The sequence below is a fragment of the Phallusia mammillata genome, chromosome 1 (assembly GCF_965637545.1).
Source record: "Phallusia mammillata chromosome 1, kaPhaMamm4.hap1.1, whole genome shotgun sequence".
NCBI lineage: Eukaryota > Metazoa > Chordata > Ascidiacea > Phlebobranchia > Ascidiidae > Phallusia > Phallusia mammillata.
Window position 1 is genome coordinate 15,188,514 of NC_137252.1, and position 17,749 is coordinate 15,206,262.

The 17,749-nt window shown below is 39.1% G+C and overlaps 2 protein-coding genes, 1 long non-coding RNA gene and 1 pseudogene across 3 annotated transcripts; 1 reads left to right on the plus strand and 3 right to left on the minus strand.

Moving 5' to 3' along the window:
* The first annotated feature begins 85 nt into the window (after positions 1-85).
* Positions 86-7,391, plus strand: LOC145218495 (U5 small nuclear ribonucleoprotein 200 kDa helicase-like). Its single transcript, XM_080085907.1, has 2 exons — positions 86-6,124; positions 6,363-7,391. Exons 1-2 carry the CDS (start codon positions 182-184, stop codon positions 6,849-6,851), a joined length of 6,432 nt encoding a protein of 2,143 aa, XP_079942033.1. The 5' UTR covers positions 86-181; the 3' UTR covers positions 6,852-7,391.
* Positions 7,392-7,793: 402 nt separating this feature from the next.
* Positions 7,794-13,947, minus strand: LOC145218502 (uncharacterized). Its single transcript, XM_080085919.1, has 16 exons — positions 13,846-13,947; positions 13,237-13,356; positions 12,271-12,384; positions 11,859-11,975; positions 11,295-11,426; positions 11,054-11,170; positions 10,450-10,578; positions 9,856-9,895; positions 9,607-9,778; positions 9,355-9,515; positions 9,082-9,253; positions 8,954-9,021; positions 8,704-8,887; positions 8,369-8,512; positions 8,191-8,296; positions 7,794-8,025 (listed from the first exon to the last, which is right to left on the minus strand). Exons 1-16 carry the CDS (start codon positions 13,901-13,903, stop codon positions 7,895-7,897), a joined length of 1,965 nt encoding a protein of 654 aa, XP_079942045.1. The 5' UTR covers positions 13,904-13,947; the 3' UTR covers positions 7,794-7,894.
* Positions 9,909-10,034, minus strand: LOC145210938 (U5 spliceosomal RNA; annotated as a pseudogene).
* Positions 13,948-15,847: 1,900 nt separating the features above from the next.
* On the minus strand, positions 15,848-16,740 carry LOC145209475 (uncharacterized). The gene is made up of 3 exons (XR_013855106.1): positions 16,707-16,740; positions 16,464-16,635; positions 15,848-16,036 (listed from the first exon to the last, which is right to left on the minus strand). It is a non-coding gene; the product is annotated as an uncharacterized LOC145209475 (long non-coding RNA).
* Between the last annotated feature and the right edge of the window lie 1,009 nt (positions 16,741-17,749).

Consider the following 17,749-nt stretch of genomic DNA (forward strand, 5'->3'; position numbering starts at 1 on the left):
AGTAAACTGACAACTTTAATATTGGTTTAGCATTTTATTTTCAAGTATTGAATTTCTCTTTGTAATGCCTTATTCAGTGACAGTGTCTTTGTAATGGTAGCAGTGAATGTTACTTAAAACTTCCTTAATTTGTTACAGTGTTCCATAAAATTTTAAAAGATAGTGCACTGTAAAAACTAAAATGGCAGATGCATCTGCCCGTTCCCTGCAGTATGAATACAAGGCAAATTCCAATCTTGTTTTGCAAGCTGACAGGTCTTTGATTGACAGAAGACCTAGAGATGAGCCGACAGGTGAAGTCTTGTCCCTTCAGGGCAAACTTGGCACTATTCAGATGGGTGATCGGGCCCAGCGGACAAAACCACCCCAGATGGAGGAAAGAAAGGCCAAGCGTAGAAAGAGAGATGAAGATGAAAAAGGCCAAGGAAATCTGAGAGGACGCACCTTGTTATCTGATGGTGTTGATGAAATGGTCGGTATTGTCTATAAGCCAAAGACAAAAGAGACCAGAGAGACTTATGAAATTTTGCTAAGCTTTATTCAAGCGGCAATTGGTGACCAGCCAAGAGACATATTGTGTGGGGCTGCTGATGAGGTGATTTCTGTTCTCAAAAATGAGAAACATCGTGATAAAGAACGCCGCAAAGAAGTCCAGTCATTGCTTGGGACCTTGGAAGACACAAGGTACCATGTCCTGGTGAATCTTGGGCGGAAAATTACTGACTTTGGAATCGACAAGGATGCTCTGACGGCAGATGACAATATTGATGAAACTTATGGAGTCAATGTACAATTTGATTCTGATGAAGAAGGTGGAGAGGAAGACACATATGGTGAAGTGCGAGAAGGATCAGATGCAGAGGAAGAAGAGGAGGAGGGAGTTGAAGCTGATGCTGGAATGGTTGTATCAGGAAACCTGACTAACCAAGCTGGTGATATCAACATTACAAAACAAAAGGATCTTCACCCCAGGGATATTGATGCTTACTGGCTGCAGAGAAATCTGAGTAAAGTTTATGATGATGCTATTGTTTCACAAAGAAAGGCCGAAGAAGTGCTTGAAATTTTGAAAACAACCACAGATGATTTGCAGTGTGAGAATCAACTTGTTTTACTGCTTGGCTACAATCAGTTTGACTTCATTAAGGTGGTTCGCCAGCATAGGGAGATGATTTTGTACTGCACACTTTTGGCAAGTGCACAAAGTGAAGCTGGTCGGAGTCAAATTGAAGATAAGATGAAGTCTGATCCAGTGCTTGCAAACATTCTAAAGCAACTGCATGACACTGAAAAGGAAGACATTATAAAGGAAGAGCAAGAGCGAAGAGAGCGCCTTCGCAGAAGTAAAGTTGATGCTGATTTGGAGGCCACTGATGCTGACCATGCAAAGACTGATGATGCCTTTCAGCCAAGCCATAAGACTGTTGATTTGGAAGACTTGGAATTTGGACAAGGTTCTCATTTTATGGCCAACAAAAAGTGCCAACTGCCAGATGGGTCATACCGCAAACAATGGAAGGGTTATGAGGAGGTGCACGTACCTGCTTTAAAGCACAAACCATTTGATGACAAGGAAAAGTTGGTTCCTATTGATACAATGCCTAAATTTGCACAAGCTGCCTTTTCTGGATATAAAACTCTTAATCGTGTGCAGAGTAAATTGTCAAAAACCTGTTTGGAAAGTGATGAAAATGTGTTACTGTGTGCCCCAACAGGTGCTGGAAAGACCAATGTTGCTTTGTTGTGTATGTTAAAGGAGATAGGCAAGCACATTAACAATGATGGAACTATTAAACTGGACAGTTTTAAAATTATCTACATTGCCCCAATGAAATCACTTGTCCAAGAAATGGTTGGAAACTTTGGAAAGCGTTTGTCCAGCTATGGTATCAAAGTGTCTGAATTAACTGGAGACCATCAGTTATGTAAGGAAGAAATTAATGCCACCCAAGTTATTATTTGCACTCCAGAGAAATGGGATATCATTACAAGAAAAGGAGGTGAAAGAACATACACACAGCTGGTGCGTCTGATTATCATGGATGAGATTCATATGTTGCATGATGGAAGAGGTCCTGTTTTGGAGGCTATTGTTGCTAGGACCATTCGTTCTATTGAAACAACTCAAGAGGATGTTCGTCTGGTTGGGTTGTCTGCTACTTTACCAAACTATGAAGATGTTGCTACATTTTTGCGAGTTGATCCTGCTAAAGGTCTGTTTTATTTTGACAACAGTTTCAGACCTGTACCTCTGGAGCAGCAGTACATTGGCATCACAGAAAAAAAGCCACTGAAAAGATTTCAAGTTATGAATGAAATTGTGTATGAAAAGGTTGTGGACAATGCTGGCAAAAATCAAGTCCTTATCTTTGTACATTCCCGAAAAGAGACTGGTAAAACAGCTAGGGCCATCAGGGATATGTGTCTGGAGAATGACACATTGGGAAACTTCCTTCGTGAGGGCTCTGCTTCGACAGAAGTTTTGCGCACAGAAGCTGAGCAGGTCAAGAACTTTGAGTTGAAAGATCTTCTTCCGTATGGTTTTGCTATCCATCATGCTGGAATGACTCGTGTCGATCGTACACTTGTGGAGGATTTGTTTGCTGACAAGCATATTCAAGTGTTGGTATCTACATCTACTTTAGCGTGGGGTGTAAATTTACCAGCTCACACTGTCATCATTAAAGGCACACAAGTGTACAGTCCTGAGAAAGGAAGATGGGTCGAACTGGGTGCATTGGATGTTTTGCAGATGATGGGCCGAGCTGGCAGACCACAATATGACACAAAGGGTGAAGGTGTTCTGATTACTGCCCACAGTGAATTGCAGTATTATCTTTCTCTTCTTAATCAGCAACTGCCAGTGGAAAGTCAAATGATATCCAAGCTTCCAGATGCTATCAATGCCGAAATAGTTCTTGGCAATATTCAAAGTGTGAAGGATGCTGTCACTTGGTTGGGTTACACCTATCTTTACATCCGTGCATTACGAAACCCTTCATTGTACGGAGTTGAGTCTCTTGCAGATGATCCACTTCTCCAACAGAGAAGAATTGATTTAGCCCATGCTGCAGTCAGTTTGCTGGCAAAGAACAACCTTGCCAAGTATGACAGAAAAACAGGTCAAATTCAAGTCACTGATCTCGGTAGGATTGCCAGCCATTATTACTGCTCAAATGAAAGCATGGCAACCTACAACCAACTACTGAAACCAACACTGAGTGAAATTGAGCTCTTTAGAGTCTTTTCACTTTCTTCGGAATTCAAGTACATCACTGTCAGAGAGGAAGAAAAACTGGAGCTAAATAAACTGCTGGAAAAGGTACCAATTCCTGTCAAAGAGAGCATTGAGGAATCCTCAGCCAAGGTGAATGTGTTGCTGCAGGCTTACATCTCACAGTTGAAGTTAGAGGGCTTTGCATTGATGGCAGACATGGTGTATGTGACACAGAGTGCTGGCCGTCTTATGAGAGCTATATATGAGATCGTGCTTTTCAGAGGCTGGGCACAGCTTGCAGACAAGTGCTTGTCATTGTGTAAAATGATCCAATGTCGAATGTGGCAGTCCATGACACCTCTGCGCCAGTTTAAAAAAGTGCCTGAAGAGGTGGTGAAGAAGATTGAAAAGAAAAACTTTCCTTGGGAGAGGTTTTATGATCTTGGACACAATGAAATTGGTGAGTTAATCAGGATGCCAAAAATGGGAAAAACTCTTCACAAGCTGGTCCATCAGTTTCCCAAGATGGAGCTTTCAGTGCATGTGCAGCCAATCACAAGATCCACCTTGAGGGTTGAACTGACCATTACACCTGATTTTCAGTGGGATGAGAAAGTTCATGGCCACTCCCAGGCATTTTACATCTTTGTTGAAGATGTTGACAGTGAAGTAATTCTTCACCATGAGTATTTTCTTCTAAAGCGCAAGTATGCTACTGATGAGCATGTGGTGAACTTCTTTGTTCCAGTATTTGAGCCACTTCCACCTCAGTACTTTATTCGAATCATCTCAGACAAATGGATTGCTTCAGAGACACAACTGCCTGTGTCCTTCCGCCACTTGGTTCTGCCAGAGAAGTACCCACCACCGACGGAGTTGCTTGATTTGCAACCACTGCCAGTTACTGCTTTGCGAAATCCTGAATTTGAAGCTCTATATGAAAACAACTTCCCATGCTTCAATCCTATTCAAACCCAAGTTTTTAATGCAATTTATAATGGTGATGAAAATGTTTTTGTCGGTGCTCCCACCGGCAGTGGTAAAACCATTTGTGCTGAGTTTGCTCTTTTCCGGGCTTTTAGCAATGATCCAGAAGCACGTTGTGTTTATGTCACACCTGTTGAAGCAGTCGCTGAACTGACATACAAAGATTGGAGAGAAAAATTTGAGGTTCGCCTGGGCAAGCGTGTTGCACTTCTTACAGGTGAGACGAGCACTGATCTTCGTCTTATATCAAGAGCATCAATTATCATCGCCACTTCTGAAAGGTGGGATGTTATTTCACGCAGATGGAAACAGCGGAGGAATGTACATAGTGTGTCACTCTTCATTGTAGATGAAATCCATTTGATTGGAGGGGAAAGTGGTCCTGAATTGGAAGTTGTTTGCTCCCGTATGCGTTACATTGCATCTCAACTTGAAAAGCAGATACGTATTGTTGCTCTGGGTTCCTCCTTGGCGAATGCAAGAGATGTAGCTCAATGGCTTGGCTGCTCAGCAATGCACACCTTCAACTTTCACCCAAATGTTCGACCAGTACCACTTGAGCTGCACATCCAGGGTTTCAACATCACTCACACTCAATCCAGATTGTTGAGCATGGCAAAACCTGTATTCAATGCCATCACCAAGCATTCACCCAAGCGTGCTGTCATTATCTTTGTGCCGTCAAGAAAACAAAGCAAGTTGACAGCAGTTGATGTTCTCACATATGCAGCAGCCGATGGAAGCCCACAAAGATTCCTTCACTGCAATGAGTCTGAACTTGGAGCCTATCTGGAGCATGTTAAGGATGCTACACTTAAAGAAACTCTCTGCAACGGTGTTGCCTACCTTCATGATGGAACAACTCAGATTGAAAGAACAGTGGTGGAGCAACTTTTCTCATCTGGAGCTGTACAAGTTCTTGTTGCTTCCCGCAGCCTCTGCTGGGGTCTTAATCTTGCTGCTCATCTTGTTATTGTGATGGACACCCAGCATTACAATGGAAAAATACATGCTTATGTGGACTACCCAGTCACAGATGTGCTGCAGATGATAGGAAGAGCTAATCGGCCACTGAAAGATGAAGAGGGAAAATGTGTTGTAATGTGCCAAACATCAAAGAAAGATTTTTTCAAAAAGTTTGTCTACGAGCCATTGCCAGTGGAGTCTCACTTGGACCACTGTCTTCATGACCATTTCAATGCTGAAATTGTGACAAAGATCATTGAAAATAAACAGGATGCAGTTGACTATCTTACCTGGACCTTCTTGTACAGGCGCATGAGCCAGAATCCGAACTACTACAACTTGCAAGGTGTGTCTCATCGCCATTTGTCTGACAGTCTGTCTGAACTTGTAGAAAACACTCTTGCTGACCTGGAGCAATCTAAATGTATATCGATTGAGGATGAAATGGACATCACCCCATTGAACTTAGCTATGATTGCTGCTTACTACTACATCAACTACACAACAATCGAGCTCTTCAGCATGTCCCTGAATGCCAAAACCAAAATAAGAGGTCTTATTGAAATCATCAGCAATGCAGCAGAGTATGAAAGTATCCAGATCAGACGACATGAAGACAACACGCTGAAGCAGCTTTTACCCAAAGTTCAATACAAGCCCCAGAACATCAGATTTACTGACCCTCATATTAAGACCAACCTTTTGCTGCAAGCTCATCTATCCCGACTGCAGCTTCCAGCTGAACTACAATCAGATACAGAGCAGATCTTGGGCAAAGCAGTTCGTCTTATTCAAGCTTGTGTGGATGTACTTTCTTCCAATGGATGGCTTTCACCAGCCTTGGCAGCTATGGAGCTTGCACAAATGGTCACACAAGCTATGTGGAGCAGAGATTCTTATCTCAAACAACTTCCACACTTTGGTTCTGACTTGATCAAGAAATGTTCGGATAAGGTGAGAATGGTGCAGTTTTTTATTGTTTCAAAGTAAATGTGAAAAGTCAGTTAAATGTGAAGTTAGCTATAAATATATCTTTGCAACCAAATATTATTGTCATTGTCAACCACCCTTCTTTTTTAATTATTTACTATTTTTAGAGAATTTACTGTAATACTGCCTTTCAATGACAACAGAAAATAAAAGAATGTTTAAAACTGATATTTAAAAAGTTTTTGTTTTGTATTTTTCTCAGGAAATTGAGAGTGTCTTTGACATTCTTGAAATGGAAGATGCAGATCGTGAGGAGCTTCTACAGATGAGTGAGGCACAAATGGCAGATGTTGCTCGCTTTTGCAACAGATATCCAAACATCGAACTGTCTTATGATGTGCAAAACCCTGACAACCTGCATGCAGGCAGTCCAGTAGTGGTGCTGGTTGCCCTGGAACGTGAAGATGAGGTGGCTGGTCCTGTGATTGCCCCATTTTTCCCACAGAAACGCGAGGAGGGCTGGTGGGTAGTTGTTGGTGACCCTAAGACAAACAGCCTAATCTCAATCAAGAGGTTGACCCTTCAGCAAAAGGCCAAGGTAAAACTGGACTTTATACCACCATCAGCTGGCTCCCACTCGTACACTCTCTACTTCATGAGTGATGCCTACATGGGCTGTGACCAAGAATACAAACTTACTATTAATGTCAGGGAATCTGAAGGGGAGAGCAGTGGCAGCGAATCGGATTAATGTGCCTTTGTGTATGTTTTTGACTGGCATTGAAACAGTTTAAGGCCTTAAAATTTGATATTATCACCAAAGTAAACATGAAAACACTTATTTTCATCTTTAAATGTTAAACTTGACAAAATCTAAAAATGAATTTGCCTCTCTTTGTGTACAAATGTTCCAAAACGTTTTTGCTATGTGCATCTGGTCACTACTGATCAGTAATATTTTCACAAACTAAGTCTGGTATTGAGTTTTTTTTTAAAATTTGGATTGTTTACTTCACCTGAATCAACTAGGTTGTTAATGTGTATTGGTTATATTTGGTTTTGTTGCCTCTTGAGCAACATAAATTTCCAAAAAGGTTTTTCCAACCTGAATAGTTGTGAGGAAGTTAATTTTACACACAAGGTCTCGTAAACAAAAGTACCTATTACCCCTTAACTCAAATTTGTTTTTGCCCAAAAGTGATTTTTGTATCTGTTTGAACCTTGTGATTCAACTTTTTGTTGTTTCAAACTTATTGCCAGTAGCGAATAGAACTGTACATACCAGCGTGAATGTCCTGCAGACAGTGTGTCAGTGCATACTAAAGTATTTGTCAAAAAACTAAATATGACAGTTAAGAGCATGGGGCGGATAATGACCTTGCAGTGACAACAACATCTACGCTTTATGCGGACATTTCCAGAAAAACGGTGAACGTTACTGCTGTGATAAACGGGAAACGATACCCCGACATATTATTGTTGCGCTTAGCTGCAGTCGTACACTTTACGTATCTAGACGTACATGTATGTTGAACTGTATGTATGGTGATCTTATGTGAGGTACAGCTGTAGTTGTACGCTTTGGGTAAGTCAGGAGTAGCTCGATAAAAAGCTTAAAGCAACAAGAAGCTGTTTAGGTGGATTCCTAAATATATCTGGTTCGCAAAACTTCGCCATGTTTCACACTTTTATCGGCACAAACTCACGTAAATTTATTCCATATCCGACAAAATACAAAATTGATATATATATATATACATTCTTTTTGTTCCATGTTAATTCCTTTTTTTCGTTTTAAATCTCCATCTTTTTTACATTCTTTCTCCTTAACACCACAAAAGCAGCCAGAATGAGGGTCAACATCAGCAGACCGTAACACGAGATCAGAGAAACCTCCCATAGTGTTTCAGTTCCTAGGTTGACCTCTAACATATAAATAAACATGATGCATAGGAAATCTTGACGAAATGCAGTTTACGGCAATTGTCAATAGCAGCTAAATTTGATTAAAACGTAACTTCAAGAAGAACGGAAAATCGTCATGGTATGTGAAAGGCAAACTTGCACTCTGAAACAAAAGTTTGTCTTACCAACACAAGTTTTGCCGTCTTCATTTAGAAAACGTCCTTCAGGACAAAAACAGTAAGCCACCCCGACGCTGTCTACCCCACACTTGTAAGAGCATTCCAATTTGTCCTATAGAGAATAATTTCAATTGTATGCTAACACATAATCTATAAAACTTATAGGTGAAAATAAAGTGGGTACCTTGTCACAGGCAAGTTTATCATCACTAACAACGTTAGGTGCAATGAGAAATGGACCCAGTGAAATTTTCTTTTCTGCGTCATTATTTTCTCCCGTGATGGATCTTTTGGCTGGAGGCGCCATGGGTTCCATAGGTGGACAAACCTGGTGACAACATAAGTATTAAAAACAATTTATATTTTCCAGGCGTTACTAGCGAAAACCCTTTACTCCTTCCACAACAAGTTTATAGGTTCCGAGCTTAATTGATTGCGATTCCGGAAAAGCAATTTTAATGTACCATTCAGTACGACTTTAAATTCTTGTTGGGTAGAGAGAAATTTAAATTTTCTTACTATTTCGCAATCGTTGCTTTCGGTTGTTTTACAAATGTTCATGTTGCATGTAATCCACAACTCTTGCTCAGCATCTTGAACACCAGTCCAGCTGAATCCGAGGAATGAGAAACCGAATTCACGGGTGTCTGTCAAGTTGTAGATGACATTTCCATCCGCATCAAGAGGATCTGGTATTGTACAGCTACAAAGAAGATTTAGGTTGATGAAAACTCGAATTATCGAATTACAATTAGCCTAAAGTGCTTACCCTCCGATAATAACTGGATAAAAGTTTTCAGTTTCGTTTTCAGCAGGCGCCACGTGACAAAACATCCCCTAAATATTTGAAATCATAAAATAGGAAGAGCATAACTTGTATTTTATTGGATACTTAACCTGCAAAACCATGTTGGTGTCAGATCCCACATCAATCTTGACACCGATGTAAACAGGCGACCCGATTGTTATTGCTTGTTCAATTTCCACAGTAGCAAAGCTGTCGGATGTGTAACGAGCCATTTCCATTGTAAATGACGACGAGGTTTTGCCCAAATCCACTTCAACGTGACTACAGAGAAAGAATATTTTTGTTAATGCTTGAGACAAAGTTGATTTTGTCATTGTTTTAGATTTTTCCGGATAAGAAAGGGCATGGACGGTAATTCACACCTGATAATCGCCAACAAGGGTTGATCCAAAGTCACTAGTCCAGTCCTTAAGTAAGAACATTCAAACTCAACGACCGACAATTCCTGGGTTCGAGTGATTATTTGCGACGATGAGTCACCCAACAATACCTTGTACGTCACCACGATTTCGGTGTCGCTGCTCTGCAAACAAAAACTTTACAATGTAAATAAAAAAATTAAACCAAAAAAGAGTATGTTTAGTACTGAAAAGTTAATGCTGGATCTGTCTTACATTAGTATTTGCAGAACATTGTTGTATTCCATCTTGGAACAGTATGTTGTATTGGTCAGTTTGGTTGTCAAACACAGCAAAGCAATTATTCAGTGGTGTCAAATCGTCACCGACCAATGCTAACAAATCACCAGCTAAAGGGAGCAATGATCGGACGAAACTGCCTGGAAAGCTGCAAAGACAACCAAATGTGGAACATAAGTTACAACAACAGGAAACTTATTCAACGTTGGAATGGTACAAATTTACCTCGCCGAGACCTCATTAGCTGTGCAATTTGCCGTAATCACTAAAAACAAAAAGCAGCGTTAAAAAGCAATTACAAAAGTTAGAACAAATAGCAAAGACTCCAAAAAAAATATCCCACTCCACGGAAATTTTCAGTAAAAGGCGAAAGATTTGCTCATGCTGAAGTGAGATCAGAGCTCAGTTGGTAAAACGCAAGTCCCGGAAAGACTCCTGTCGTGGGTTCGAATCCCACTGCAGGATAGATTTTTCTCGCCTATGCCTTGCCATATGGTGATGAAAGCTTTGTGGCGGACTGATTCGGTATAACGCTTTCAATAGGCCTGGTCTACTATGATTTCTACAAAAGTTAGAAAACAATAAAGTTTGACATCAAAAAGTTATTGGATTCCAACCAAAATAGTCGCCAGCTATTTGTTCAAGTTCAAATTACTGTTCGTTTAACTGTCTTGTAAAGGTAAGGTTGATGGCAACTCTTATTCCCAACATCATGGCTAGATACGAACCACTTTGTCCAAGCCTTACTGCATCACTTATTCTGGATTTCGAAAGGCTGCAGGACCACTGATACTGGTTTCATATTCAGAATGAACGTACTTGAACCTGCAGGGTTGCAATTGGCTTCGTCATCATCATAGTCTGCGCAATCATGAAATCCATCGCAAACGTACTTTTGTGGAAGACAATAACCAGATCGACATTCATACTCATCAGGTGCACAACCCCCTAAAATGTTTGAATGTATATGAAAAAGAAGACAATTGAGGTTATATGGCTGACAGTTGAGTTAACATAAAAACATTTCCCAAGAGGCAATAACAGTTTACTTATAGGTTAATGTGGCAAACTAAATTTAATCATACCAGATTTGCTAACGAGGGTCTTGCAATCATCTATCTATAATTGTTAACTCTTTAGCGCCACCACGAGGCATGTGGTGCACCCTTTTACTAATTGCAGAAAGTATTACGAGAATGCTACTATGCTGTCACTTAAATTGGTGCTACCTTTGTTTTTTTCGCTAAAATTAACTTTAATCGTATTTATCTCAGAGCTATTTCAGATATTTATGACAGCGTTGACAATGTTACAAAAACGTATCTTGAAAAACGCTGATGCTGTGTACCGTAGTGTAAACTATACACTGCACCAAAACCTGAGCAGTTTATTTTTGTTATTGAAATTATCAGTATTTTCTTACCAAAGCAAGAACTTTCAAAGTCGGGCAAACAACCAGGGTTGCTGGTGCAGGCAAAGTCTATACTTGCACAATGCCCTGCGTCACACTTGATTTGGTGGCCGGTACAGCCGTCTGAATCTGCATGGAAATGGAAAGAAAATTTGATTTCAAAACGAGATTTGTATCATGTAACATAACTTTGCACATATAGAGTGGATATTTTAACGAGTGTCGTTCTGCTATAGACAGAAAAAAAACCTACCAACTTCTATCTGACTTTCATCGCAGTCAATTTCATCGTCCCCATTCTCGCAGTCATCTACTTTGTCACAACGGTAATAGTTTGGAATGCAGGCCCCGTTGTTGCAGGCAAACTCATCGGCTTCACATTGGCCTGTATTAAAGGCCAAAATAGAATTTGTTACGGTTATGCATAAGCTACACGTTTGAAATCGTTTTGTAAATGTTATTGCTTTTGTGTTAACATACAGAGTGTGATGTGATTAACATTAGGATGCTGACAATGTTTTATTGTGTTTGGTTATAAGCTTACGTAATTTGTTACAAGCATAAAAACTGTCCATAATCATGTTGCAGCCTTTGCCCTCATTCGCAACATTCTGTTTGAAGAAACGGTGTTTGACGAAATATTTGTCATTTGGCAATTTTTCAGGTTTATTACTTAAGTATACACTTCTACAGCCAAAATGACCCAAAAAGTAAAATAACAATGGTGTTATTATCTTTCTTGTATAGACCTATACGATTTACCTAGGAAGTCTTAGAATAAGCAACGAATATATAGAATATTAAACCACAAACTCACCATCGCAGGGACGCCGTTCATCACCTTGACACACGACTGAACTGCACATATACTGGTTCAAAGCACATGTACCCGATGGCCAACACTGGAATTGATGATACCTGCAACCCTCCGTAACTAGAGAAAAAGATTACAACATTAACTGTTTGTCATGGCTTAAATGCCGCTCTATCTAAAGATTTTTTAACAAAACGATTTTTACCACATACCAAATAAAAATCCCCGATACGTGGTGAGTTTTTGATCATTTACGTTTTGTAGCTTTAAAATCTTTGGCAACATGTTGCATTCCGATTTTCAGAGGGCTTCAGCATATGCTGGTACTTGTGTGAAGAGGGACACTTTTCACAAACGGTTGCAATGTGCTAACCCCATTAACGACTCGGAAATATATTTAAGTCTTATGTTTTACCTGTGCAGTTAGCTTCGTCGTCATGGCCTGCGCATTCGATTTTTCGGTTACATTTCATATATGAAGGTATACAGGCTCCAGAATCACACTGGTATTCATCATCTGTGCAATCTCCTACAAAAACAGAAATAATTTAATTGATTTGACTGGCTATAATACCTCATATGGTCGTAGATGTGAGAAAAAGTTTAAATTCAAATCTTCCGACTTTTTCCTAGGGCAAATAAAACGTGTAATTAAAACAATTTAATATTTTCTAGTGCTGCCACTAAGTTACTCAGAGTTTAGTGCAGCATATTCGGATTAGCAATATAATAACACGGGTAACTAAACTACGGCCCGTGACGTTATTTCATCCGGCCCACAAGGATATTTTATTATCATATATATCTTAGAAAAAACAAAGCTTAAATAATTGTTAAAATTTGATTTACTGCCATAGCATTCCGATAACAATTACATGCAGGATTAATCCTTCTAGTTTCACAGGACCATGAAAATGATCCAAGGCAGTGGGTCCATCACAGACAGGACTCGAGCAATAATGCCTTCGTTTTACTATGCGCGAACATACGGTTTAAATGTGTTAATTGTGATGGAATGCCAGCAGAGATTCTTCTATATTCCACGTAATTTGACAACTTGACTGTAGCACTATCTGACTCTAAGTGAGATTGTTTTGAGCCCGCAGGTCCAACAAAAGCGGTTTTCAGAACACAGATTTGGAACATCTGCCTTACGACTTGCAAGCTACATGTGGCCCTCGTGCATGTGTCAATTTTTAATATTATCCGGCTCGATGGCAAAAAAAAAACGTTGGGTGATTCCATGTTATAACACATAGTCCCAAAAATATGTAAAACAAATTACCGAGGAGATAAAGCATTGGAAATGTGTTTTAATTATATCCCTAATCATGTATTTTTTTCAAAAAAAAGCAGAGATATAGGGATCAGTTCGACTTACCGTCAGAACCTAGCTCATCCACGTTTCCGTTACAAGTTGGAAATCCATTGCATCTATGCAGGAGTGGAGCACAATTGGATGAGCATGGAAACCTGTTGTTTGGACACACCTGAACCCATCCTACAAAAGAGTTAAGTATAGGCGTAAGTTATCTCGGACAAAAAATAGTGACATTTTTGAACAGTGGTTTAATTCAGGGGTCGGCAACCTTTTTTGCACTGCGGACCGTTTTTGAAACTAAAATTTTATCGCGGACCGGTCTTAAAAAAAACTACAAATATTTAGCAATAAATCACTTAAATTAGTTTATCATCCCTGGGATATATGGTCAAAATGTTTTATAGCATTTAACCTAAAAAATTGTACGGCCCGGTAACGAACTCCTCGCGGACCGGTACCGGGCCGCGGACCGGCGGTTGCCGACCACTGGTTTAATTGACATGTTTTTGACATATCGTGGCCACGTCTCCGTTAGATAGCACTTATGGAAGCTAAAATGTACACCTGCCAGTGTGCGAGCGAGCCATAATACACAACTGAACTAAACTACTGAAATTACCCTTTGTTGTGACAATAATTTTAACCGCTGGAATGCATATAATTTTGTACCGTCTTTGATGAAAAAGATGACAAAGATGAGTAGAAACCTCCAGCAGAATAATGCCATGGCAGTGATTCTCAGACTTACAATATGCTCTAAAGTTAAACTTCCCACTCTGAAAACATATAAACATAAGATAACGAACCGGTACAATTTGTTTAATTGCACACAGCTGGACAGTTTAAGAACCAACCGACTAAAAGCAAAAACGTACAAATTGCCTGTAGGAAATCCAAATTCAACAAAAAGTAATGCGAAGATTTGCTAAATAATTAGTTATTATGACTCGCTTTCGTTTGCAATCATTTTTAAAAAAAATCACGAACAAACAACAAGAATTACTTTAGGCATTTTTGACTCAACTCATGTACTAAGAATCGGACGAACTATAGTCCACTATACTGTTAGTACTGCATCTACATGGTGACATGCACAAAATTAAAACCGTTCTTGCTTACTTTTATAAATGTACTTTTGGCGTATTTCTCATTCGTTACACAATACAACTAACTCGTCTTGTAGATACATATATACCTGCATTGTAGTGCAACCTAATAGACCGTCTTCGTTCGCAACGGAGAAAAAAATCCCGGAAATCAGACTTGCGCACGGTGTTGTACACAGTATATTGTTGAGTCACAATACCCAACACAAATATTAGTTCTTCTTTGTGACAGATTTGTAAAACAAGTGGTTGTATTTTTCTACGACGCAAAACAAACTTAGCAAACGTTTTGCGATATTCTTTTACGATCTTATTAGACATTTGTGATAGTGATTTACGCCCCAAATCTTTCAGTCTTTAACAAATTGTTCCACAACGGTTATTTTTGTAAAAAAGGGTGCCTAAATATGTGATAGGATTTTCTTTACAGATTGTGAAAACAGTTTATATTCAGTACAATTCACTTGTGATTGCGAATCTAAAGAGAATATCATTTCCATGCTTCAAAAAGAAGAAAAAAAACATACATGAGGTCATTGGCAGCCATTTTGGTGCTTTTACCTTTTGTTGGCAAATGAAACTTTGTAACTATTATACTGTTTATAAGATTCAGTTTGTCACACATATTGAAACAAAGACAGCACTTCAGATGTTTCTTTTCACACCGGTAGGTTTGGTGATTCATAAGTAATTATTGCTTACTGCGCAAATAGTTCCGCTCATTCATAGGTGTTTGTTAAGCGACCTACTATTATCTTACATCAGCTGTTTATTATCGCACAATAGGACTATACCAAACAAAACGTTTGTTTATTTTTAGTTTTTTGAGAAAAATAAATTACTAAAGTTTGGCCGGTTTTGTATAACATTCGGTTTGAACCAATGTGTGTTGTATGAATTATAGCTGTGTCAAATCGCGTTCGGACTTGAATCGGGTCTGTCTTCATTTTTTTCACCGACTTTTGGGCTGATTCTAGCTATGTATTTTTTCAAAAAAAATCGTTTTTGGGCCAGGCTTTTTCTATGTACCTTTTGGTTTGAGCCCCATTTTTAGGCCCGCTTTAAACTCTGATATCGCAACAGCAATCTGCTTTTACCAATTGTTTGTATTTGGCAATATGAAACAAAAATATTTCGCAATCGATTTCTATCTCTGACCTACGTTGCGCCCAATTTCCGTAAAAATGCTTGACTAATGCGTTTTTTAGACTCGTATTGTTTACCGAAAATTATAAGCTAATAACCGTTGAAGCATGTTTATTCTTTTTTTATTTTTTTTGGTTAATAATATTTTTTTACTCGTTTCGTTACTGTTGAACAAACTAAAAGCAAAACGAAACTTCTATTTTCTGATTTATGTTTGACAGTAAAATTAATAATGTCATAAACAAGGTTTTGTTATTTTAAAGTCGAACTATGCCGCATACAAACTATACCGGGGTAAAGCGACCGGAATTTAATTCATCTTGCCAACTTAAGTGCGTTTTGTTTTTTTGTCTTTTCTTGTCTAGCAGCTTCTGCGATCTAAACTATAAAGTAGTCGGCCTCAATAATCAAACGAGCACTGAAGGAGTTAGTCAAATTTTTTATTTAAATTATTTTAACGTATTCAGTTTGAATTGCGGTTGAAGGTCATTGGAGGAGAATTTATTCTTGGGTCTCAGCGATCTCTTCTGGCAAAAGAACATCGTTGTCAGCTTCCATGTTGTCCATTTCATCTTCATCTTCGACATTGTCTTCCTCAGCAGCTTCATCTATAATACATTTTTTCGTAAATAGTTTGAAAAGAAGCGATTCGTCGGTAAAGCAATGTTAAGAAATGCCATTACAGTAAATACACACACACAAACCTCGGGTAAACCGGGTTCGTTTGGACCAAACAAACTGTTCGGTTTAGGCGAAGATCCGGATTATCCGATGTCGATAAGTGCGTCTTGTCATACTAAAAACCATTTGCACCTCTATTGTTGTCCGAAAAAAGCGAAAATCCATATTAACCGAATCCAGTTCAATTGGATTTAGTGGACTGCGTACAGTGACGCTGTTTTGTAACTTTGTGAGCACGCATTAAATATTTAGGGATTTTCTGGGGATAGCGATACTTATTCAAGTTCCCAGTCAAACGTCATTATAGTACGGTGTATAAAACAAATAAAGATATAGGACAAACAGATATCTCACCTCCTACACATCGTCGTCGTCGCCTCCAGATAAATCGTCGTCGCCTGGCCACATATCGTCGACGCCTGGCCACAAATCGTCGTCGCCGTCTGGCGCACCATACACCTTCAGATTCATCAAATATGGTGCAGAGCAGCCCGATAAGGAGGAGAGTGAGCAAAAGCTTGTTCATCTGCAAAACATCGCATAGGGATGTCAAATGCTTGATTCGACTCATATGTCACAAAACCAGCTTCAACTTACCTTGTATGCTTAGTTGTGCTAGTGACAAAATAAGTGACTGGTTAGTTCAATCCACAGATATTTATACACTTATACATATGTTGCCAGTACTGGGCGTGGCAATATTCATGTACACAACAGCCGTTGGAAAGGATGTGGAAACGTATGTAACCACAACAGCAACACAATGTTGCGTCGCGTTCCAAAGTTTCTGATTGATCCATACAAGCGATGCATATGGCTTTGCTTTTGTTTCCAAAGTGCAAATTTGGTCTAAAAAGCAGTGTTTCTCCACCATTTTAGGCTCGCGGCACATTTTTAGCGAACGAAGTTTTTGTTTGCCATTCTTTGCAGGCCAAACACAAAAACTTGCTTGAACAAAAAAATAGGCAACTTTTTTTGTGATAGGTGAGACTGCTTTTGTTAACAATTGATAAAACAAAACTTAAGTGTGAATACATGTGCATTTGCCTGTAAACCGGATGGTTTCGCCCACGTTGTTATCAATGTTCCACGTCGCGTTATAGGCCTATATTTACCACTGCAATGTTGCCTGTTTGTGGAGTGGGTCTAGCAACAGAACAGTTGCACATAATGTAAAAGTAAAACGCGATAAAATAAAATTGTGTCGTTATAGCCTATAACTTATAGGCCTATAGAACTACAAACATAAGAACTCACAACAGACACAGTTTATTATCTACCAGTATATGGCGTTATATTGTCTACCAAGGTGACAGTTATTTTAATTAACAATACCACTGGGATAGGACTATGAAAGCTAAGTTTAACATCCGGAACTATGTTTTTAACTTGCTTTTATTGTTATAACTGTCATAAAACCTGCCCCAAGCCTAATAGTTTAAATAAACCGTCAGTGCATTTTCACACATTTTTTTTTTGCGCATAAACATCACGACAAAAAGACGATTATAACGAGCAAACACATATAGCCATTAACGCAGGTGGGCATTCCACTTCACTCTATATTTCCACATAGTATCATTTTTTCGAGAAACAAATTTTCATTATTTTCACATAATTTGCTTTAAAGTATTCGCAAA